The sequence below is a fragment of the Gymnoscopelus microlampas genome (genome assembly GCF_963454915.1).
Source record: "Gymnoscopelus microlampas genome assembly, chromosome: 2".
In the NCBI taxonomy this organism is placed as follows: Eukaryota; Metazoa; Chordata; class Actinopteri; order Myctophiformes; family Myctophidae; genus Gymnoscopelus; species Gymnoscopelus microlampas.
The window spans coordinates 19,648,005-19,674,531 of record NC_139939.1 but is presented as its reverse complement, the minus strand read 5'-3'; the positions used below and the strand labels follow the sequence as shown (position 1 = coordinate 19,674,531).

General features: G+C 42.2%; 1 protein-coding gene across 1 annotated transcript in view; it reads right to left on the bottom strand.

Moving 5' to 3' along the window:
- Window positions 1-26,527, bottom strand: part of sorcs1 (sortilin-related VPS10 domain containing receptor 1) — a 280,871-nt gene that overhangs the window by 91,198 nt on the left and 163,146 nt on the right. The window contains exon 4 of the mRNA XM_084044273.1: window positions 21,425-21,583. Within this exon, the coding sequence (XP_083900399.1) occupies window positions 21,425-21,583 (159 nt within the window). The remainder of the gene's footprint in view (window positions 1-21,424; window positions 21,584-26,527) is intronic.

Here is a 26,527-nt window from a genome sequence, read left to right as displayed (position 1 = left end):
AAACCACGGAAAGATATTCACATTTTAAATTACTCTTTCATCATAGAAACAAGTGGGCTTATAACCAAAACCATCCATGTTCTCTGGGAGAAGTGGTGTTAGTGTTCCGTGTAGAAATATTGTTAGTGGGAATGAAAACATGGTCGCACCAACCGGAAGTGATGCGCTATAGGCAGACATGAAACCGGTGTTTCCCTGCGCTCTAGTCTAACATTATACTCCTGCCAGACTCCACAGAATATCAGAAAAGCAGAGGTCGCTGTTTTTCATTTTCTGTGGGGTCTGGCTACGCGAGACTAACAGATACCACACCCTATTTTAAACAAAAGTTGCAAACAAAACGACTCGTTGTGAGCTGGCAGATGTTTTCGCTCTTTTTTTGACTGGGAGAATTGAACATTTCGGAAACATTTTGAATATTTTTTACAATGTGCTTTTTATTTTAAAAAAATATTTCAAAGCAGGCAAAATTGGGACGCCATGTTGGAGGTGGAGGAAAACAAGAATGAAATACATTCTCGTTCATTATAAGATTGTTTATTTTCTTTGTCAATTGTAAAGTATGATCTACACTTACATGTTAATGTATCCAACATTCAGCATAGTGTTTATGACAATGTTTATTAAGGTGATAAAATCAAGTCTAAAGTTCGTCAAAAACCCACCCACTTGAATGGAGAAAAAATCTTTCTGACACCAGCAGGGGTAAAACAGCAAAACTACAGGCCATTCATATGAACTGTCACTTCCTATATGGACTCAATTTCAAAGCCGGATGCTGGGCCCTTGGTTCAAATCCAGGATAGAACAGGAAAGTTACATAGCGCAGCTGTTCTGTATTCATTTTTGTTTCAGTTGTTGTGTTCAGTCATCATTAAATCAACAGAGTTGTCAGAAAGACTAATTATAGGTTTCCTCTGTCTTTGGAAAAAATAGAAATCTTGCATCCTGTACCAAGACAAAATGATAAATCAGTTTACTCTATAGATTACAGCAAAACATTTAATGAGGCATACAACTTATTTCGGCATTTCAATTAGGACTATTTCCATCCAGAGCACGAGCAGCCATGCGGAATGTGTAAACAGTCATATATTAGCGAATAACTCGCGACTCTGTTTATATTTAATTATTTGCAAATTTTGCATGTATTTACTCTATGCTGAAGGGTGAAGTCAGGGACAGCATACAAATAGTGTGTGATGCATGTGCTGTTCAATGTTGACATTACTTTGACTGTAAACAGAAAGAAGAAATGAATGATTCCATTCAATTACGTTCCATTTGACAGAGAAATAATTGCCAATTGTCCAACCGAGGGACAAGTATAGTCCTGTGTCAGATCAACAATCACTCCCACATTCCCAAATCTTCCATTGACTCTGATCATTCAACCATTGATAAAACTCTGTGACATAAGCTACAAAAGGAATGTATACCGTGTGTGTATGTGTGTGTGTGTGTGTGTGTGTGTGTGCGTGCGTGTGTGTGTGTGTGTGTGCGTGTGTGTGTGTGTGTGCGCGCGCGCGCGCGAGCGTGCGTGCGTGCGTGCGTGCGTGTGTCAGCGACGTAACAAGCCAACAGTGGCCCCCCCCGGGCGCACGCACGGCCACTGCTGATGGTGGCTAATTAATTCCAATCAGACTATCAACAATTATGGAAACGCCCAGACTAAACCTATACATACAATCCATAAGAAACGCTTAATATAATAATTAAATGCAGCTAGCTAGGCCTAATCTTAATTCTTGCATAACACATAATCACAAATACAATAGTTTGTTGGAACAATAGCCTACATTTAGGGAGCTCTCAGTAGTTGCGAGGTCGAGATGAACGGAGCAGCAGCAGCTCAGTGCAGTCGATAGCCTACGGGAGCCCACGGTATCCTTTGCCTCTTTAGCCTATACCCTCTCCACTACAGCTGTTGGGGGGGCCTGCAGGTGCTATAGCAGAGCAGCCACCGGGCCCGGGGCTTCGCCAAACGTTGGTCAATTCAACTGCCATTGCATCTCTGTATGTATTTATTATTTGAATTTACCGACAGAGCAAGGGTGGGCCCCAAATGAGTCTGTGTGTGTGCGTGTGCGTGTGTGTGTGTGTGTGTGTGCGTGTGCGTGTGCGTGTGTGTGTGTGTGTGCGTGTGCGTGTGCGTGTGCGTGTGTGTGTGTGCGTGTATGCGTGTGCGTGTGCTTGTAATTACTGTATATCCAAATGTATCCAACAGCGAGCAGATGCAAAGTATTCCCTGTGAGTGTTGAATATTGGACATAATTATACGCTTCCACGAGGAGATAAGCACCTGCAGGGGGGACAGACAGGGGCCTCCATGTCGAACAGCGTTCAGCAGATGTGGGCAGAAAGTGTGCGATGGCGGGTGAGGCAGGTAATCACAACTGACTAATTATCCCCCAACACTGAGTAAACACTTAGTGAAGCGAGTGGCTGTGAAGAAGCCATGTGATTGGAGGAGGGAAGGTTCGACTCAATACGCCCGCCGCCTTTTTAACCACCTAAACAGTATACTTTGTTGACCGGGGTCCCCCAGGGTCCTGAACCTTAGTGTCCATATGTCATAATAGGCAAACAATCTGCGAAAATAGGCAAACATTCGCCGAAAAGAGCCAATCCGCAAGCTCACAGCGCGTCGGCACGTTGTATCGGCTGTTTTCGGAGGGAAATCGTCTCAAGTGCAGAAAAGCGTAGTAACGAACTACAGCTACCCAGAAGCTGTCTTTTTTGGACAAATCACAACATAGTCTCGCGTAACGAAACAACTATTCCACAATCTCCCAATGCAGCAGAGAAAGGAAGCTGTCATCTGTTCGTCATTTCCATTCACAATTATTTTATTTTTTTAAATATCTTTAAAACATATTTTTTAATTCCCATTTCTGCTAAGCAGCATATGCTTCGACTATTTATATTTACAATTTACACAACTGCAAAGATGAAACGGAAGTGGTCGTTTTCAGCGCTTTCCGTTCTCCAGAACGGAAGAATTTGAAAATCGTGGGAGGCAACAGTCTGGCTCGCGAGACTATAATCACAACATGGCGTTTCATCAGGTGAATTTAAACAGATCTGCAAAGCATCAACGTAACGTCCTTATAGGCGGTACTTCCGGTAAGACACTCTCATATGGTTAAATGCTCAAAATGTCTCAATGTCAAAATGCTGCAAGCAGGCGGCGGTATGGAGGGTGAGTGATTGATTTCTGGGAGAGTTTAACATGCATTAGGCTACAGACCCCCATTTAATGGCATCTCTAGGACCCCAATTTGTATTGTAAAATCAATGATAATTTAACTATGAGTGTACAGTATCTCAGAGTTACAGACCCATAAGGTCATTTGGTTCCTAACTATCCATAATTTAGCTGGGGACCCCCTGGAACTCCCTCAAGGACCCCTGGGGGTCCCCGGACCCCACTTTGAGAACCGCTGAACTAGACTACCTCACCAGACGGCCACACATTAAGCATGACATCAGAGCAACACCTCCCGTGTGGTTGGTGAGTAACACTGGAGCTGAACTAGGGGGACAACGCTGTTTCCTTTTCTGCTCATCCGGTATATATATATACTGCCTCAGACTTCTGCTACGACTCGGGGCGCCTGTCACCCCCATGAAGTCCTCTGGGCGACGGCTCTATCGTGGGGTGCGTTGATGAGGGTGACGAGGAGGAGGAGGAGGAGTACACAGACTCTCTGGTGGAGAGGTTTGTAGCCGGTGGAGCGAGGAGAAACACCTGCAGCTGAATGTGTCAGCAAGACGACGGAGTTGGTGTTGGACCCTCCTCCGGTAGAGGGAGAGAGAGAGAGAGAGAGAGAGAGAGAGAGAGAGAGAGAGAGAGAGAGAGAGAGAGAGAGAGAGAGACGATGTGAAGATGGGGGTCTGTTATCGATGACGTGCTGAAAATGGCAGACTGTTTGACCTTTTAATGTAACAAACAGCTTTTACCCCGCATCAGACTGTAATGAGGGGGCGGGGCTCAGGTTATAAAAGCAGACTCTGTGATCAGAATAAGGAGAGCGTAATTTGAGCCAAATTATCCTCCATCATGGACACTGACACCAACCCTTTGTACGGGCTATACTTTCACAGCCGAGGAGCACCTTCAGTAAATGGTTCGTCTCGATCTCACCGCATGTCTCATATAATATATATATAATATGTGTATATAATATACAGTACATATATATCAGTGTTTCTCAAACTTTTTCATGTCAAGGACCCCCACAATTACATGTATTTGGCCGCGGACCCCCCCATCTCAAAAATATTTCCAGGGACCCCCAGAAGCAAAGATTTGAGTTACAAATGTTCGCTTTAAAATATATATATTTATAAAGATTTGCACAAATGTTCATTTTTCAAAAATAGCAGATCTGCAAGCTCATAGTACGGAACTCGGTGCTGCGCTATGAGCTTGTAGATCTGCTATTGTGGGCGGTAAAAAAAAAAGAACCTGGCTGTAGCGCACCGGAAGCAACAACAGTATGGAGCATGGAGTCAACCAAACCAGGCTGTAAAGTACAGTAGATCACAGCTGGCGAATCAGGATTCAAATTCCAAAACAGCAAACGTAGCAGATCTACAAGCTCATAGCGCGGCACCGAGTGCCGCGCTATGAGCTTGTAGATCTGCTATTTTTGAATAGCCCAAAGAAATCTTAAAAGGACACACAGATGTGTTCCCGGTCTTAATGGACTAATAAACTACTAAGGAGCAGTGAGCCCAGCCCGCTGTGTCGCGGTCCTTGGTGCTGTAATGTCTGTCTGTCTGTCTGTCTGTCTGTCTGTCTGTCTGTCTGTCACATTCTGTTTGTATTTGTGTCCCTGTGGAAATATTGGAGGAGCAGACGGGACTTAACCCATTCAATCCGGCATACTGTGTCATTTTAGATTTCTTGCCATTATTTTATACTTTGAACTACTCAAACATAGCAGATCTACAAGCTCATACAAGCTCAACATTTTTGCAAATCTTAGAATATTTATATTATGTCAAAGCAAACATTTTTAACTCAAATCTTTGCTTCTGGGGGATTCTATGTCTTCTAAATCCTAACAGTTTTTTAAAAATATTGTTATAATGTGCTCAAACTTTTCCATGTCACTCATTCATGCCGCACTGTGAGCTTGTATGTCTGCTATTCTTCAAACAACCAAAAGTATAAAATAATGGTTATATAGCTCAAATCTAAAATGACATGACACAGATGCGTTCCCTGATTGAATGGGTTAACCCATTAAGACCTGGAACCGTGTCATTTTTAGATTTGAGCTAAAAAGCATTATTTTACACTTTGGGCTATTCAAAAATAGCAGATATACAAGCTCATAGCGCGGCACCGAGTGCCGCGCTATGAGCTTGTAGATCTGCTATTTTTGAAAAATAGTGAAAATGTGTGCAAATCTTTGAATATATATATATTTTAAAGCGAACATTTTTAACTCAAATCGTTGATTCTGGGGGTACCTGGAACAAAATATTTTGATGGGGGTCCGCGGCCAAATTCATATCATTTTGGGGGTCCTTGACATGAAAAAGATTGAGCACCACTGATATAGAAACATACGTTTTTCAGAATACTGTTGAGATTCAGGAGACATGTAGAATCGGCTTCAGGTCTCAATGGGTTAAAATGTGCTGCGGTCGGGAGTCTGGCAGTCAAAAATAAAGTGCAGGCGGTACGGGATGAAACCGTTGCCAGAGCGGGCAGATTATGGTCAGAAATCCAGCAGGAACGGGCGGGAGCGGACAGGACTAACAAAACAATCCCACGCAGAGCTCTATTTGACAGTAAATGTATGTACAATATAATGTACATTTCACATAATTTAAGAGGCCGCCTCTAAAAAAAATCTAAATCCTAAAAAAAAAATCGGAAAAAAATATTTAAAAAATATTTTTCCCGATTTTTCAAAAATAGCAGATCTACAAGCTCATAGCGCGGCACTCGGTGCCGCGCTATGAGCTTGTATATCTGCTATTTTTGAATAGCCAAAGACATCCAAAATGACACAGATGCGTTCCAGGTATCAATGGGTTAAGTAAACGTATCAATACTGCAATGTAGATGTAGGCTACTCTGTTACAAGTAAAAGTCCGTAATTAAAAATGTACTTGAGTAAAAGTAAAAAAGCATTGGTATCAAAATGTACTTGAGGTACCAAAAGTAAAAGTACTAAAATGTTTGAAAATAGCCGATCTACAAGCTCACAACGTGTCGCATCGCGACGCGTTGTGAGCTTGTAGATCGGCTATTTTCAAATAGCCTATGTATAAAATAGGGCTAAAGTGGTTAATGTATGTTTTATAATTTCATATATTTACATTTGCAAAGTAACTACAGTAGTAACTAAAGTTTTCAAATAATTGTAGTGGAGTAAAAGTACAATATTTGCCTCTGAGATGTAGTGGAGTACATACAAGTAAAAGTATAGACAATTGGAAATACTCCGGTAAAGTAAAAGTAGCTCAACATTGTACTTAAGTACAGTACTTGAGTACATGTACTTAGTTACTTTACACCACAATCAAAAAATAATTTCAGTCAACTATAAAGTTGTTGATATAACGTGCTTCTCGATTTATTTTCGATTCATCAAAAAAGTACCCGATAGAATAATCGCTAAGAAAATAAGTGATGGGTGTAGCCCCAAAAGAAAGCCATCAAATTGTTCAGCTTTGCGAAATTTGTGTGTGCATGTTATGTACAAAATGATGGTGTTTACCACCAGAGTCAAATTTGAAACACTGTCAAACGTATTCATGCGCTTCTTTGAGCACTATAGTAAGGGCCCGGTCATTTGAGGCTGGATCGGTGACTCAGACAGTTCTTTGCTTGTTCTCATTTAGCCCGACCATGTACTGCACACCAGCTCAGAGTAATTGACAGGCAGCTGGAGTGCGAGCTGAATGCTAACAGAGCTGCATTAGAGTGCAAAAAGTTATTGGAAACAGAACCTGAAAATATCACACCAACTCTGACAATGTTATTGGGTTTTAGATGTCTTAACTACTTAAGCCCATTGTCTGGTGCCGAATGGCAAAAAAAAAACAGCAGATCTACAAGCTCACATCGAGCCACATTTAACTTTGTTTTCCTTTCTATTTCTGGATATATAAAAATGAATATATGATATCAAAGTTGAGTTTAACTTAAAAAGTAAAGACATGCACATCCAAAGCCAAAGAAAAAACGTAACATGTACAACAAAAGAGAACGCTTGCACACTGTGGGCTCCAGTTGCAAAATACATATTGCGCTACATACAATCAACATGATCCCAGAATGCATTGCAGCTGTTGACATCAGACACACTGACAGATGACCAATGGCCAATCAGGTATGATTAATTACATCAATGCATTAATAAGATGGAGGCACAATAAGTGTCATAGAACATGTAACAGTGTATGTATGAACACCCAATATTAACACACGCCTATAGACCATAACATCATATGCACAACATATAAGGCATATTACCAATTGATTCTCACAAAGTGTAATTAAAAACTAGAAAAAGTGCTCCTCGGAGCACAGGTCACCGCCAGGTAAGGTAGGTTATTGTAGGCCAGCAATGTTCGGAATTCAGTCATTTGTCTTGATCACATGACTATATAGACATATGTGTATGTTTGGACAAAATCTGTAGGAATAATGTAAAAAAAAATGTGTTTAGCGAGAATTGTCCTCCTTGTGGCGCTATAATAGGTCAATCTGAAACATTTGGGCAAGAGGTTCTGCTCTGGCATCCAGGGAGTGTGTGTGCACAGTTTCGCTGCGATCAGGCCAACGGTGCCGGAGATTAGCTGTTCACAGATGGACAGACGGACGGACGGACAAGGGGAAAAACATAGTCTCGGTCATGCCTGCGACAATAAAGCTTGGGCCGTCATCAAGTGCGAAGCGATATAGAGGCACCTCTATGGTTCTAAAAGGTGCAATATTACAAGCAAGTACTGTACAACAAAAGAAGATGAATCTCTCATTAAGTATCCACAGAGATTTGAGTGAAAATAAGTATGCATGTTTATTAGAAAACCTAGCTAAAAAAAACAGCTAATTTAGCTGTTTAGACCATTTTCTCATAAATGTGTAGGCGTGGCACATAACACTTGTACTTAAGTACAGTACTTGGGTAAATGTAGTTACTTTCCACCACTGCATACTCAGCATATGCTACACAAACAAGTGCGTTGGCACTCTGGAACGAAGAACCGCGAGCGAAAAAGTGCTGTAGTTATTCTTCTGTTTCGTCGATATCGGTGAAAACTAAGAATCAGCGTTTCAATCTCACATATACATCCATTTACTCAAAACCCTCAAAGTACGAACATGAAACAAAAATGATGAACCGCTACAGTCCAATACCTGTACGGTTTACAAAGTACGAGTAAAGGTGCGAGGGTTTGTGTGAAGTGTATGTGCACGTGTACTGTATGCGCATGTGTGTGCACATGAGGGATTGTAGTCTCTGTACAGTGCAGGTGTGATGTGCATGCAAGTCCAGCAGGAGCAACCAACTCGGATCCCCTTAAGGGACGCAGACACACACGCACGCACACACACACACACACACACACGCACACACGCACACACACACACACACACACACACACACACGCACACACGCACACACGCACACACACACACACACGCACACACACACAGAGACAAGTCTCCTCAGCGGAGAGGAGAAATGCCTTCATTATTCATCAGAACTGAAACATTAGGGCTCGAATGGTCTCGGCTGCAAGGAAAGCATTTTATTAATGCAAATGGTCATTCTCTAAAATGGCCATAAATTGCACCTCTGAAGCAAACTGGAATATATCCACTCCACATTACCATCTCTCCTCCACTAGTTCACAGATAATTACCTTAACCCAGACACCGTCTCCTGTATTGGGCTGATTATTTATTTGAAAAACATTTCGCAGTCCCCATCTCCATCACTGTAATTCTGGCGATTTACAGTTTAATAAATTACACCTTTGACTTAGAGAGTGATCTACATGGGCTTATTAAGCCACTGACTCACTCGGAGGGAGTATTAGGTTAGTCTAGGCTTTGCGTGTGGGATAAAAATGGCACTGGCTCTTTTTTGTGTAAATCGTCTCATCCCTTATGCCTAATTCATGCTCTTTCGTACGTTGCCGTCACGGAGCTGAAAATAGACGATCTATAAGCTCACAATGTGTCGCATCCGAGGCGCATTGTGGGCTTATGGATCGGCTGTTTTCGGACCGGGGACGCCGTCGGGCGATGAAGTATGAATGTGGCTTTACTGTAGCCTTACAGTGTGTTACAGCAGTTGTCGTGAAGTTATTGGAACGAATCCCACATTTAATGGGAGGGAAGCTTAGGCGGGCTCTACAGGGATTTGTCTTCTTAAAGAAAGGACTGGATATGGTGCTTTGCCACCATATCCACTCACTGCCTCACTGCCTTCCAACATGAGCTATAGCTGTTTAGACTGGGTTATGCATACAAATAATGTGCACAGAGGGGGTACAGTGTGGATTCATTTCTGTACTCAAAGATTTCACTACTTTAACTAAAACTGAAAACTTTAAAGCGAGAAAAAATTCATTTGTTTATTACATTTAAAATAAATAAACCAATATTAGAATATCAGCTTTAAACCGAAATAGCTGAATTTTAATTTTAGTTTTTCTTTTAATTAATCAAATAATGTTTCACCTATACTGACATTCCAATTGGTTACAGTTGTCAGAACATATATATTCTTTTTTATAAAGATATTTTTTTCTGCCTTTATTTATATAGTGTTAGTGGAGATGGACAGGAAACAGGGAGAGAGAGACGGGGAGAGACATGCAGTAAAGATCGTCGGGAACGTGTCTCAAACCCGCAATGCACTGTCACGCTACACTATAGCCTATAGGTGCCCGGAACAACAAGGCCAGCGGTCCGGGCTGTCAGAATATTTTTTTTGTTCGGTGTCAATACAAGCTAGTCTTGTTGAATGTCTTAATGATTTTTTGCATTGACACAGAATATAAAAGGTGTTAGTGTATGTAGGTGTGGTGCAAGCCAAGCCAGGGTTTTCTCAAAAACTAAAATACAAATGCCCAGCAACCTATGAAAGTAAACTCACATCTCCTGCTCTACTTTAAAAAACAAAATGATGCCACAAAGGTCAGTATGTACCCCACCCTCTAATTTAGTCATGGCCAATAGCCATATTGGGAATGAATTGGGCCCCTTCCTTACTTCCTTCGCAGGTGTTACCATGTGATAGTAATTAAGGCTCTGTTCCATTTAGTGTGGCAGAGTACTTTGTCTTATTTTCAAGGACCCCCATAACTCTGAGAGTGTACAAATGGAACCAAATGGACCCTTACGGGTCCATTTGGTTCCATTTGTACACTTTCAGAGTTAGACACCCACCATAAGGGGCCATTTGGGAACCAAAATGGAGTGTTTCTAGTGAGCCAACATGCACGATATCAGCACCCTGACCAGAATGGAACAGAGCCTCATTAGTATCATTGGTAACACCTGTGAAGGAAGTAAGAAGAGGCCCAATTTCTTTCCAATATGGCTGCTGTGCATAGAGCCTATTCTATTCTCCCATGTGTATACCGTTTTCGCTCGTTCATGTGTCTGGCTGGCCCCAGCCGTAATAAGCTGCAGTACCCATGATTGGCCACCATGTCCACTGCTTCACTGGTCCCTCTTGGTTCTGGGGGCTTGATATAGTCTCTGTCACTGCCACTGTCAATGCCAACCCCTGCTCATTGTATTTCAACCTCTTTTAACTGCACACTTGTCGGGTCATTTTAGGTTTTTTTATGTTGATCATAGTGCACATTTGTATTATGACAACAGTGTGTTGTTCAATGGCAATTAGTTGGCAGTCTTGTCTATATGAATACAGTCTATGTCAGTGGATCTCAAACTTTTTCATGTCAAGGACCCCCAAATGGACTTATTTAGCCCGCAGACCCCCATTTGAAAATATATGCCAGGGACCCCCCCATAACAGAAGATCATTATGGCTCTAGCAGTCTCTGACTCTCAACCATTTTAATTTCAAGACAATTTCAATTTCGTGTCAAACCACCAGTTTGACATGCATTAGGCTACGGACCCCCATTTAACTCATTCAGTGCCATTGGCGTCGCCGACGTCACGTTTTTCAGAAGCCCAGAGTGCCAATGACGTCGCCGACGTCATGAAAAAAAAAATGTACAATGTATTTTTGGCCTTGGCACAGGACTGATAAAGCCAGAAATAAGTTTGGCACTGAATGAGTGGCATTTCTATCTCTGGGACCCCAATTCATATTGTAAAATCAATGTTAATGTAACTCTGAGAGTGTACAAATGGAACCAAATGGACCCGTCAGGGTCCATTTGGTTCCATTGGTACACACTTGTATTTTTTAACAGGAGATAAGTGATCATACCTAAATGTACGTTTCAGGTGGATCCATCATATTATGTGTATAATAAATCTAATCTGGTTGAAGCAGGTTCCAAAGTGACATGATCGCTCTCCGTGGTGCTGAACTCTTGGGTTATGTGTGTGCGTGAGCTGCCGTGCACAATTTGTGCTGTGTAAGCAGACATGCATTGTAGTGTTGTGTTATTCCCCTTTGTTTGTCCATTTTGACCAATCACACTGCAATTACAATAAAAGCTCTAAATAGCATTTAATTAACTTATATAATGTGTTTTGCAATGATATCACAAATGCTTTGAATACAGTTACAGTAGGTGTGAGAAAAATGTGGTGCCGGTTATTCCTGTACGCCCCGCGGTTGTGGGGCGTACAGGAATGCGTACAGTATGAGTGAAATCGATGTAATGTCAAGTTTTATTGGGTTATTTAGCACCATAACACCCCCGACCCAGCTTTAACTTCAGCACTGGAAAGAAGTGACAACGTTGTATCATAACCTGTTGGCATGAGGGCAAAAAAAAAAAATCATTCTGCTGGTGGAACTCTTAGTTCTTTTCTCCATGTTCTCTCAGCTTGTCCACCGGTTCAGTGCTATGTATCCATGTGCTGGTCTAATAGGGATCTTTCAGCCACGTTAAATCTGGCATGTCTATTTTGGGCATATCATTATAGGTAAACATTTAAAAATAGATAGATAGACGGACGGACGGACGGACGGACGGATAAATAAATAAGTATTTGAACTAAACCACCCCTTATAGAACTATACTCCCATAGAAAGCAGGTTATTTTTTTCTTCTTCTCCGCATTATGAAATAGGGCTTAACTCATTGACTGCCATTGACAACCTGTGAATCATGATGATGAGCTGGTTTGGTTTAGTATTATAGGATTTATAAAAAAAACAAATTTTCTCTGCTTTCCGTTGCTTTTTGGCTACATTCAACTGCCCATACTGTAACTATAGAATGGATTATCGCGGCGGCACAATATCTCCGACCCCCCTACGTCTTTTAAAGCGATCGGCGGCGGGTGGATCGTTGTGAAGAGAAAATATTCTATGGTTTTTCAAAGGTTATTGAAAACGCTCGGAATTGCTGGCAAGGGCAGCTATAGAAAGAGATGTTTTGACTCTGCGGCAGTCAATGAGTTAAGTAGTTTTCTGGAGCACCTACAGTACATTCAAGCTGCTACAGTATACATGCATAATTTGCTGTTAAACGTGTCGCCCAGGTCGAGTGGATTTATGGGCTCGCACATTTTTAGTTCAGCCACTGTGGCTGGGTGTCATTTTTTAACTCTTTAAGACCGGGAACGCATCTGTGTTGTCATTTTTAGATTTCTTTGGGCTATTCAAAAATAGCAGATCTACAAGCTCATAGCGCGGCACCGAGTGCCGCGCTATGAGCTTGTAGATCTGCTATTTTTGAAAAATCATGAAAAGTTGTGCTAATATTTCAATTTTTTGGCGGGTATTTGTAGCTCAAATATTTGCTTCTGGGGGGTCCCTGGAACTAAATATTTGACAAATGTTCGCTTTAAAAAATATATAATCCAAGATTTCGCCACGAATTTTCACGATTTTTCAAAAATAGCAGATCTACAAGCTCATAGCGCAGCACTCGGTGCCGCGCTATGAGCTTGTAGATCTGCTATTTTTGAATAGTCCAAAGAAATCTAAAAAAGTCACACAGATGCGTTCCCGGTCTTAATGGGTTAAAGGCCTTATTTTTAGAGGCATGCTCTAGCAGCAAAATATACGGTACGCAGGAATGATCACAGATTGTGGGGTCAGACACAGAGAGACATTACCAACACCTTTCACTGATGCAGTTACATTTAGAATACGCTCTACATCTAAGCTACATTCCACAGCCTTTGAATCAGCCCAGTTATAGGAATGATAATATCACCTGTTAGAGTATAATCGGTTTTACAGTGTGGCACTGAAGGGGTCAGCTTTAGAGAACAGTGTGTATGTATGTAAGTACGTATGTATGAATCTTATTATGTATGTATGTATATGCATGTAACTGGACAGGCTTGAGGAAGGTCTCCACGACCGAGAAGTTGCTCCGCTTTTTAAACTTTTCTCTTGTACCGTGCAAGTTGTCAGAGTGCAGGTTTATTCTTTGATTGTTGATGTCGCCTGACACACATTTAAAATGGGTCTATGTTTATTTCCTGCTGCAGTGTTTGTGAATATCAGCAGCTGACAGGAAATAAACTTGAACCCAGGCTGTTCCCCTGCAACGCAGCTCGACTGACAAGGTCTAATGGCAATGCTGTGAATTATAAACAATGCTTGTTGGTTTGATTTGACTGCTTTTATTGCTACAGCCAGTGTCATCCTTAAGTCAACACTGAAAGTTCAATGTTGTCCTTAAAATGGCATACAGATAAAATATTTATGGAAACAAATAATACAAAAATAATAATAATACATCCACAGAGGATTAAAAAATATATTATGATTGTGGGTGCATGCCATCGTGGTACAGTACATTGTTGCAGACTAGATGATTGCAGGCCATTGCTGCCTTAAAGAAGTGATGGGGAAATATCAAACCTTATAGGTTACCTTATAGTGGCTGTATGTTGTCTAATGCTCATGTAATGGATTTCAACCTGGCATCCATATTTGGGGCATGACATTATAGGCTAAAACAAAAAAAGGGGGGAAATAACAAGCTCACATTTTGCATCATGATGCATTCTGAGCTTGAAGAGTGGCTATTTTCACAATTTGTCATACGATCAAGTTTATAGGGTGGTTAAAGGGATAGTTCACCCCCAAAATGACGGAACCGCTGCCTACTGGTCCGCTGGTCATCAAATTATTGGTTTAGGAATGCGACAAAAACCAAAAAACATCCATGAATTCAAAGTCATTTTTTACTAGCCCTTTAAGTCAAGACTTAAACATAAGTGTACCACCATAAGAGGTGGTATAGTAAGAGCTCAGCACTATTAGCGATACAATATGTACAGATACAAGACCATGCGAAATGAAAGCACTGGCAGTGGACACAGAGGCCTGTAATGTCTCCATTAGGGATTCTCCAGATGTCTCCTTCCCCCACACAGGAGACCTCGGGATTGAATCCAGGTGGTTACGGCATAAACATAGAGGTACCATAGGGGATGGCGGTGCTGAGCCCCTGGTGGCCGTCCGGGGGTTGGCACAGATAGCGTGGAAGATAAAGGCGTCTGAGAGTGGAATATAGGATCTAATGATGATATATACAGTACTGTAGGCTACTTTATTTATTTCTGGTACTGAGTGGGAAGTTTAGAGGATTTGTTTTAGTGGTGCTGGTCCATCTTGTGCGCAAATTCAGTGGTGGGAAAAAGTACTCTTAATGTTTTACTTAAGTAAAAGTATCAATACTGCAATGTAGAAATATTCTGTACAAGTAAAAGTCCGGAATTCTAAATTTATTTCAGTAAAAGTACAAAAGTATTGGTATCAAAATGTACTTAAAGTACCAAAAGTAAAAGTCCTAAAATATTTGAAAATAGAAGATCTACAAGCTCACAACGCGTCGCGATGCGACGCGTTGTGAGCTTGTAGATCGGCTATTTTCAAATAGCCTAGGTATAAAATAGGGCTAAAGTGGTTAACGTATGTTTTGTAATGTAATATTTTATATCTACAAAGTAACTAGTAACTAAAGTTTTCAAATTATTGTAGCGGAATGAAAGTACAATATTTTCCTCTGAGATGTAGTGGAGTAGAAGTAAAAGTACAGACAATTGGAAATACTCTGCTAAAGTAAAAGTGCCTCAAAATTGTACTTAAGTACAGTACTTGAGCACTTTACACCACTGTGCACAATGGACCCTTTTCACATGCAGCCATTTTGGCGTGTCATACAGTAAAGGGTGAATGCAGTTTAATCACATGAACCCCATGAACAGTAACCCTGTAACCTCTACAACCACTTGTAGATCGGCCATTTCCGGCAAAGAGATTTGGTGTACAGGGAAAAAAAGGAGGGAACCAAGTATAGACCCCTGCGGGACCCCGGTAATAGTAACATTAATTGGTATATTTCATTAAGGTGTCACTGTGTACCAGCATGGAAAACTCCTGCACACTTACAGTAACTAAAGTGTGAAAAGGTCTATATGAAGTAGCACTATAGTACCATCCAAGTTTTTTTTTTTTTTTTTTTCATAAATCAACGCTATGGATTGATTGAACACCCTTTACGTTCTGAGTAAAACAAAACACATATTGAACCAATGAAAAGTATTAAAAAGCGCTTCTGACAAAACCTCCCAACTCCATTGGATCCTCAAACTGTCCGTCAACTCCCCACCCCCTCTCCACTGCTGCGTGCCTCTGCCTCAGTGAGTGCACACAGAGAGAGGAGGAGCTCTGCTGGTGCGGAAGATAAACAAGCTTTAATTACGAGGCAGGGTTTTAACCCCCGTAGTCCGTTAAAACTATGCAGTGTTGTAGCCTACCTGTTTATCAAGCTTAGCACTGCCACTAATGTTATGAAAACAAGTCATTCTATTTCTAGTATATCTATTAAGTGTTTAATGAGGAGAGCAATGTGACAAGATATTAGTTCATAGCATTTCTCTCGCGAGTTGTACTGAAACTCCAACTCCGTGAAACCCTCTTTGCAGAAGTAATTGTAATATTTAAAGTCCTGTTTATTATTGTAGGCCTATATAATAAGTGTCATGAAGCATCAGGGCATTCATTCACACGTTGTTGTGATGCATTGTGAGCTTGGAGATCCATTGTCAGCTTTTTAGCCCCATTTGGAACTTCTCCCTCCGCAGTGAGTGGAGCTATTGTCAGCTGTTCTTATCAATGACCGACAAAACTCCTAACTCCACTTGAGCTGGATTTGGGTAAAGTGGTGATAATAATGACACATGCAAGTATCTGACAATATATAAAGTCACTATACCAACTTTGATGAGGCAGTATTGCTTTGTTTTAAAAAATATAAGGTTTTCTTCATTTCCTGGAAAGTTTATATTTTGTTTTTTTCATTTCCTGAAAAATTAGCGTTTTGGAGTTAGCTGGTTGCTGCCGGAAACCCGAACATATTTGTCCTGAGGTGTCCTTACCGCATGCATCATTATTTCATGTAGGATACACTCATACTTTAATCGGTCGGTTCCCAGAACTCGAGGCTTATAGTGCCACCTCCTAAGAAAGGGCCCAAATTAGCTTCTGCGAACCTTAATCTGAAACCGAGCCGTAGAGCAAATGGAAACAAGTCCAGAACCCGTGAAATACGAAAAAGAGCCTTTATAGACGACACACTCAATCATCTTTTGATGCCGTGTGGCTCTGCAGGAGTCTACTGGTAGCTGTCTATAAGCCGTCTGTGTGTGTCTGTCTGTGTGCCTGGAGCTAATCTTGCAAAACCGCTGGACCGATCACCGCCAAAATGCCTTATATGCACACTGCCAGGAAGCACCTTTTTTCTTTGGGGGGGGGGGGGGGGTTCCACGCTTTATACTTTTTGAAATATTGAACTTTCATTTGATATTGGAAGTCAATGGGGCTCTGATAGGGCTGAAACCTTGCCCACATTTGGGGGGGGGGGGGGGGGTGTTAGAGCAAGGCCCTTATAGAGTGTCCATAATTGCCACCACAATTGAATAAACATAAATAAATAAATATCTTATCACCACACCAAAGCCTGAATGGAACGAGGGACGTGCCTTAGCACACGCTGGGGCTGTTCTATTCTGTTGACTTTGGCTACTCTCTTGTCTACTGTCTGCGTTCCGTCCCGAGAACTTGAACTTGATCCTTGAACTTGCCGTTGTTTTGAAATCGTTCTCCTCAGCTATATTTGTGCCATTGTGCAGACATGCACCAGCTAATAGTGCAACTGGGGAGTAGGGGGGGGGGGGGGGGGGTCATGAGTTGATATTCCCTTGTTGGGGGGTAGTAATGCTCCATGTATATTTTTAGGAGTGGAGAAATGCTTTGTTCCATTGATTAATGCCTGACAGTGAGTTCCCGTTTTGATTCCCGGCCAGCCAGACCATTTGCTGCATGTCACTGCCCTGTTCTCTCTCTCTCTCTCCTTGTGTCCTGTGTCCCTACACTGTATCTGTCAAATAAAGGCTCCGAAAAAAGACCCCAAAAATAATTACAACAAAAACAAAAAGTATTTAAAGCCGTATACGGCTGACTGGCACACGGAGTTACACACCAATTTGTGTGCCTGCTCCTTCCCTCCCGATCAAAAGAATGCTCTGAGCAGCTCGCTCACATTGAAGACAATGCCAAGAACGCAAATGCCATTTCACCGATGAATTGTAATGAGAGCATTTGCATGAAAGCCTCTCACATCGATCCAACGCACTCCCGGGACTCTGGCTTTGACTCAGTTGTGCACCGGCACGCACGCACGCACGCACGCACGCACGCACGCACGCACACACACACACACACACACACACACACACACACACACACACACACACACACACACACACACACACACACACACACACACACACACACACACACACACACACACACACACACACACACACACAAAAAGTACTCAAATTCTTCACTTAAAGGGATATTTCACTTTCAAAAAAACTTTCGGTCATTTTATAGTCTACTCAGGCTTTTGTGAGCCCCCCAGACCGTTTTTAAATTGCGTGATTCATTATTTAGATATTTGATATTCATTTTATCAGACACGCCCCCTTCCTATACAAACCCATTGTAACTTCAAACTCCATTTTTAACATGTTAGAATCATCAAAAACACCCGTCCTTTTTTCTGGTGACTCTCCCTGCCCTCCTAATACGTGAGGGGGCCGTGTTTTTTTGATAACTTTTTTCATTTATTTTATTTTATTTTTTTATTGTATTTCCTTTTTTTAATTTTCAAAAAAATATATTAAAAATAAATGAAAAAGGTTATTGAAAAAACACGGCCCCCTCGCGTATTAGGAGGGCAGGGAGAGTCACCAGAAAAAAGGACGGGTGTTTTTGATGAATCTAACATGTTAAAAATGGAGTTTGAAGTTATAATGGGTTTGTATAGGAAGGGGGCGTGTCTGATAAAATGAGTATCAAATATCTAAATACTGAATCAAGCAACTTAAAAACGGTCTGGGGTGCTCACAAAAGCATGAGTAGACGATAAAATGACCCAAAGTTTTTTTTAAAGTGAAATATCCCTTTAAGTAAAAGTACCAATACTGCATTCTAAATGTACTTGATTAAAAGTACAAAAGTATTGGCATCAAAATGTGCTTAAGTACCAAAAGTAAAAGTACTAAAATGTTTGAAAATAGCAGATCTACAAGCTCACAAGTCTTGTGAGCTTGTAGATCTGCTATTTTCAAATAGCGTATGTATAAAATAGGGCTAAAGTGGTTAATGCATGTTTTATAATATCATCTAACTATATAAATGGCGAGCAACTTCCGCACCCTGGGTGCGACACCCCACAGCTCTGTTATCGAATAAACAACGCACCGCCAGACCACATGTCGGCAACTGACTCGCCACGGCGGCCGCGCTGAATTTACGCCTCGCGTAGGGGACATCTCACTGCTCACTACAGCTTTTCCACCGCGCAACATAATTAATTCTACTCACCAAATGTCGGACAAAACGGAAGGGGAGGCAGCTTCGTACCGTTTACCGTGCGCACGACCTCATCACCACAACTGCAGGCAGCCGCTGCGGGTTTTTTTTCCTTTTTCCCCCCCCCCCCCCCCCCCCCCCAAATACACGTACTTGATCTGGGACCCCCCCATTCTGTTTCACTCCGTTCCACAAGTAAATATTGTGAAAATAGCCGATCTACAAGCTCGAAACGCCTCACGTTGACAGCCTTTGTAAGCTTGGAGATCGGCTATTTCCTACATGCTTGCCTCTTTCTTACATTCTTTGCCAATGTGGCCCATGTTTTCATAGCATAGTTTATTGACTACTTCTGTTGCAGAAATGGCCATTTCCTTTACTTGCGGTTTTTTATTGTCTCCGCCAGGCCGAAAGGCATGGCGCAAGACTATGTTTCACCCCCTGTCCGTCCGTCTGTGATAGCTAATCTCTCACATCGTTGACTTGATCGCAGCAAAATAACAGCCCGATGTGGAGAGTCAGTGAGAGCTGGATAAACGACGTAAAATGTGTCAAAAGGAGTCTGTACGGCTGTCGATAAATGAACACATGACGTCGGTGGGAGAGGACATATTGTGTCTTTTGGACAAACAGCAGCGTGGTGCTGATGTTTGTTGTGTGAAGCAGCTTAATGTCAGAGTGTTTGTGTTGGAGCGCCTCAGTGCGGCTGCAGAGTTCATGTGCAACCTCTTCCAGAGAGACACAGAGACACTAGAAACTCTGCTGGGGAAAAAAAACACTGCTGGCCATTGACTTTCCTATGGACATTGATCTACACACTGCAGGTATATCTGCTACACACACAACATCAAACTACACACTGCAGGTATGATGCAGCGTTTGCATTACAGCCAGCATGCCAGCGTAGTTCCCATATGGTTTCAAGGTGGGCTAAACCATATGGACCCCATGTCAGCAATGTCAGCGGCATCCACTTCAGTCCCAACTGCGATGCCCATGCAGGCTATAAGTAGCTTCTACCTGGCCCTTAGGTGGGCCCCAACTAGCCATGTTTATGTGGGACCAAGGCGGGTCCTAACTGGGTTTGCCCATGCAGGCTTTAACTGGGTTCTACCTGGGCCCTAGGTCTACCCTAACCAACCACAGTGCAGTGCCCATCGCTCCAATTGTTGTGACGTCAGGGCTCTCAATACTGCACATTGGTGGAGGAGGAGGGGCCGCAGGGCGACCGCACACATCGCTGAACCAATGGTAGCCCACGGATGTTTCCTCTGTGGATTTACAATCTGCCCCTCTATGCCACATATCATCCGCACTACAGGGTCTTCACTGACCGAGCCACGGCCCCACTGACCCTCATGACGCTACGCCACTTAAACGTGCGGCAGCATGCGCTGGGTTGCCAGGTTTGCACAGCCTGCGCCAGAAACAAGCAACCACCTTCATGAAAAAAAAAAAAACACCGAAATGGTCCGCAATGTTCCAGGGGTGTCCCCGCGCGTCCCAACACTCCACAGGGGGTCAGTGGACCATCAGGGGGTCCGCGGACCCCCTGTGGACCCCCTGAAACATAACAAATATTATTTCTTCAAATTTTTTCCTTTTTCAAAAAAAAAATTCCACAGTTTCACTCCGGCGATTTGGGTCCCCCAATATACACACGGCCACGCTGGGCCCCGTGCGCGGCTGGGGTTGAGGGGGGCGTAGCCCCCCGAAACTCTAGTAATTTATATCTGCAAAGTAACTAGTAACTAAACATTTCAAATAATTGTAGTGGAGTAAAAGTACAATATTTGCCTCTGAGATGTAGTGGAGTAGAAGTAAGTAAGTATCGGAAATTGGAAATACTCAAGTATCTGAAGTACAAATACCTCAAAATTGTACAGAACTTAAGTAAATTTACTTAGTTACACACACACACACACACACACACACACACACACACACACACACACACACACACACACACACACACACACACACACACACACACACACACACACACACACACACACACACACACACACACACACACACACACACACACTCTCTAGGGGCGGCCATAGCTGAATGGTTAGTGAGCCCGCCTAGGGAGCCAGAGGCCCTGGTTGCCCCAGGTTCGATTCCAGGCCAGGTCAGCATATGTGTCGATGAAATGAAATTTGTCCCTGAGCAAGACTCTTAACCCCTAATTGCTCACAGGTTCTCATTGGAAACAAGACCGCAAGGACTTTCATGAACGACCTGTTAAAAGGAATTAAAAGGAATCCTTACACACACACACGCGCGCGCGCGCGCACACACACACACACACACACACACACACACACACACACACACACACACACACACACACACAGGCTCCTCCAAACCCTCACCTTCTGGTCGTGGCTGTAGGCCAGGATCCAGTCCTCCTGCTCTGGGTGGAACAGCAGGCTCAGGATGTAGAAGCTGAGGCGGTACTTCTGGTAGGTGGCCCCCTCATCAGAGCTGATCAGGAGACTGCTCTCTATCTCCGGGTCAGTTAGCAGCATGATCTGGATGAATCAGGGAAAGAACGGAGAGAGATTATTATTATTAATCCATTAACATATTCACTGCCAGAGTTTATTTGTGATATGCTCCAGCGATTTGTGTTTTATAACCTTTTCAACCGGTCACAGAAATGTTATACATCCATTGTAATCCATCATCCGGCCGTGTGTACAAACACACACGATCCATCCACCAACCCTTAAAGGTTGACCCTCCCGAAAAAATGAGATTATGCGATCGTAGAATTGACCGCATAATCAGCAAAATGGCGCATAATTATGCGGGGGTAAAGTTTTTTTCAAAAAGGCCGCATCGCATAATATGCGCATCGCATCATATGCGCTTCGCATCGCATATTATAATAATAATAATATTTTATTGTCCCCAAGGGGAAAATTGTCTTCACAGGTCTGTTCGTTACAACAAAAAACAACAAAACAACATAACAACATAACAACAAAAATAACATATCACAAAGGCAAAGACATGAGGTCCCCACTGCACACAGAAAACCCTCCTATGGACGGGGCAGTTGGTTTAATGCCGTCCGCGATGGCTGAGGGGACAAAACTCCTGCTAAAAAGAACCTTTTTCCACCTTAAGGTTCTGTATCTCCGACCAGATGGCATGAGGTCAAAGTAGCGATACAGGGGATGATCAGTGTCATTTGTTATTGAAAGTGCTAAGCGTGTGATGGCCTTATTGTTCATATCAGCAAGTGTGGGTATGGGGAGTCCGATGATTTTGGAGGCAATACGGGTGATACTGTAAAGTTTGTTTCTGTTAGGCATGAACAGTATGGTGAAAAAACATGCGGAACAATACAACAAAACGACAATACAAACATATCGCCGCTTATTTCACAACTTTCCCCATATTTCGCAACTTCCCCCAATTTCACTGCATAAAATTGCAAAAAAAAATGCATATTTCATCGCATAATCAAGAGTTTTAGCCCGCATAATCAAGAGTTTTTCTGGAGGGTCTATAAAGGGTTACGTTTTCAGAGCCGAGCTGTGTGAGGTAGTTTTCACCAGCGCCACCAGCCTGCAGGCACCATAATGCTCGTATTCCCCTTTTTCATGTCAAGGACCCTCAAAAATTATACTGTATGTATTTAAAAGCTGTGGACCGCCATCTCAAAATATTTTGTTCCAGGGAAGCAAAGATTTGAGTTAAAAATGTTTGCTTTAAAAAATATATATATTCAAATATTTGTACACGTTTTTCAGAAATAGCAGATTTACAAGCTCATAGAACACATGTCGCACAAAGTGACGCGCTATGAGCTTGTATATCTGCTATTTCTGAATAGCCAACCAATATATATATATATAACTAAAATCTAAAATGACACAGATGCTTTCCCGTTGTTAATGGGTTAAAACAAGCTCTTCAGTAAACAGAAAATGCATTTTCAGGTCGGGATACCAATATTATCCAATCTAAAAGTCCACTAACAGTCCAGGCTAAAGTTTCCATTAGCTTGGAATGCCCACACACAGGTTGCTGTACTGTCCAGCGCTCTCCTCCGTGACACAGGGCGAGTATATAGGCAGAAATGGTGCCATCTTATAATGAGCATTAGCGAGGCCCAATTATACCAAGATACACGGTTGACAATGGTGTGAAACGGTCAGATGGAGGGATAGACGGTGGCCGGGTGACAAACAGTCACAAAACCAAAAACTTTTTTGTCTTGTTTTGCCCTGTTACATATTCATTGGGTAAGCTCCATTCCAAGCTGTTGCGTACACGTTCAGAATGCAGACAAGGCAAGTCGTTCAAGACTAATTACCACTTCAAAACATTTAGCTGTGAAACGCATTATTATGACTGCTGCTCCCCCATTAGTGTCCGCGAACTTTACATTTTCTTGCTGCCAGTTACTCGCTGATTATTAAAACAGCTCAATTATTAATTTAACCCATTAAGACCGGGAACGCATCTTGCGTGTCATTTTAAGATTTCTTTGGGCTATTCAAAAATAGCAGATCTACAAGCTCATAGCGCGGCACCGAGTGCCGCGCTACGAGCTTGTAGATCTGCTATTTTTTTTTAATTGTGAAAAAATTGTGCAAATCTTTGAATATATATATATTTTTAAAGCGAACATTTGTAACTCAAATCTTTGCTTCTGGGGGATTCTACACATCCTAAACATTATGTTGCTATAATATCAGTGGTTCTCAAACTGTTTTCATGTCAAGGACCCCCCAAAATGTTGTTTCAGGGACACCCCAGAAGCAAAGATCTGAGTTAAAAATGTTCGCTTCAAAAGTATATATATACGTTCAAAGAAATTTGCACAAATCTTCATGATTTAGAAAGGGAAAATAGCAGATCTACAATAGATCTGCTATTTTTGAATAGCCAAAGTATAAAATAATGGTTAAAGTGGTTGCACACGGATGCGTTCCCGGCTTTAATGGGTTAATATGCTCCATTCAGCGTTGCTGATATCACAATCGCTGTGATACAGCCTCTCTTTGATGCGTTCTATCTCGTAGCAAAATAAGTGTATATTTGTGTCGACATGAGGGGCTGTTTGTCGCGTTTGTGATGTTTGTTTGTTTATGCGCGCGTGCGCGAGTGCGTGTGTCTGTGTGTGTGTGTTTGTGTTGTTAACTTATGTGAGTGCCTGTATGTGTGTAACTCATTCTGATTTCTCCAGCGTTCCCCCCCCCCCCCTCTTCTCTCCCTTCATTCTCAGCGACTATGCTCAGTCAGGCCTTGAAAGCATTAATTTCCCATGAGCTTTCTTTATTTCTGGGAGGTCTACCACTCTTTGAGACCGTGCCAAGTTGCGAATGGTAAAGGAGGGGGGGGGGGGGGGGGGGGGGGGGTGGAATCACAGATAAAATCTGCCACAGATATAATTGAAACATAGGAGCTGAACAGTTAAAAAAAGCGGTGCTATCATTAACAGATATGTAGAAAGCATGCTTTTGCATGCATGCGTGCATGCTATTTGTGTGGAAGAAGTACTAAGATTGTTTACTTACAGGTGCTATCAGTGATATATGTTCAGTTTTAGCGTTAACTATCTCTATCCTGATAGTACTCGTTGGTTGCTATAGAGTGTTTGTTCAGCAACAGGAGTCTCCATGTCTCTCTCCAGCTCTTTTGTAATCAGAAAGTACATTGTCAGGTCGAGATACCAATTTTATGGAGAGAGAACTCAAACAGAATAGAGGACAAACGAGTGACATTGGTGGAAAGTGATGAAACAAAAATAATTAGCACACTAAATCGGAACTGGAACACTATACAATTGAAGCTGACAAATCAGGGTCTCTCTCCTGATTGGGCAAAATTGGCGTCCCGCCTGAAAAATGTATTTTCTATGCTTGACTTTTGCATGTGTTTGCGTGTGTGCGTGTATCTCAACATGCTAAGGACTGACTCGGTCTGGCACTGAGCCTACACAGTCAAATATTACTGTTATTTGATCGATTTGTAACTCAGAGACTAAACGGAACCGAGCCATTTGTACACTATAAGAGTTACATTAATACTGAGGATTTTACTGTGTAGCAAATATCGGCCCCAGGGGTGCCTATTGTTTGTAGTGATGCATTAGTAGTGACTCCAGGTCCCCCAAATGGAGGTGTTGGGTGGCCTTTGTGTGACAGGCTATTTAACTGGCCATTGTATCCGAGCGGGGCTGCGTATATAGGCTGATTCTCTGCAGAGCCAAGTCACTGCATGGCCACATGCACAGTAAGATACAGTCCGTCAGAGTTCATTTAACTCAGAGTGTACCGATGTAACATCCATTTGGTCACGTGTGTGCTGTAACACTCGGAGCTACAAATGGCTGACATAACACTGAGGGTTTTGCTGTGCAATGGCAGCCGGCTGGAAAGAGAGACCTCAATATTGAAACAGTGTTAATTTAGCCCTCAAAAAGAAACAAAATAAACAGACAGAACACTGGTGTGGAGAGAGACAAGTCCATGCTGGTGACAAGTCCAGGTGACAAGTCCAGGTGGTGTGTGCTTTGCAGATTTAGATTATCATTACAAAACATACGTTGCCAATTGAGCTGCATTTTATTATCTTAGAATTTTGACTTTGGTACGGATATTTTTGATACTTTTGTACTTTTACTCAAGTAAAGTTGTTGTGTTGTATACTGACTTTTACTTGAGTAACAAATTGGAGCAAATCTTCCACCACTATGTCATTCAATGCAGGCTCACATGTGTTATATCCAGTGGTGGAAAATAATTAAGTACATTTACTTAAGTACTGTACTGTACAATGTTGAGGTATTTGTACTTTACTTGAGTATTTCCAGTACTTTTACTTCTACTCCAATACATCTCAGAGGTAAATATTGTACTTTTACTCCACACTACATTTATTTGAAAACTTTAGTTACTAGTTACTTTGTAGATTACGATTATAATTATAAAACATACATTAACCACTTCAGCCCTATATATTTCGACCATTTGAAAATACAAGCTACAAGCTCACAATTGTGAGCACTGAATACGAAGCGACGCATTGTCAACCACTGCCAGAGAGCGTCTATCAAAGCCGTTCTCATGCGCTGCTTCTCGGGTAATTCTGCACAATCTATTGTGACTTGAAATGTACCGACAACGGAGGGAAAGAAGGGCCGCGTTCACGCTCCCAGGCCACTGCAGCACATTATGGACAGATTTACACAGAGGTCTCACAATCCAATTACAGAAATGACTGTGTGAAATTGAAAATATGGGCCTAATTTCATTAATATTCTATCTCTGGCGACATACGGCAGCCGGTGAAGTCGACTCAAAGTATTTCTTACACATATCTTAACCTATTAAGACCTGGAACTGTGTCATTTTTAGATTTGAGCTAAAAAGCTTTATTTTACACTTCGGCTATTCAAAAATAGCAGATACACAAGCTCATAGCGTGGCACCGAGTGCCGCGCTACGAGCTTGTAG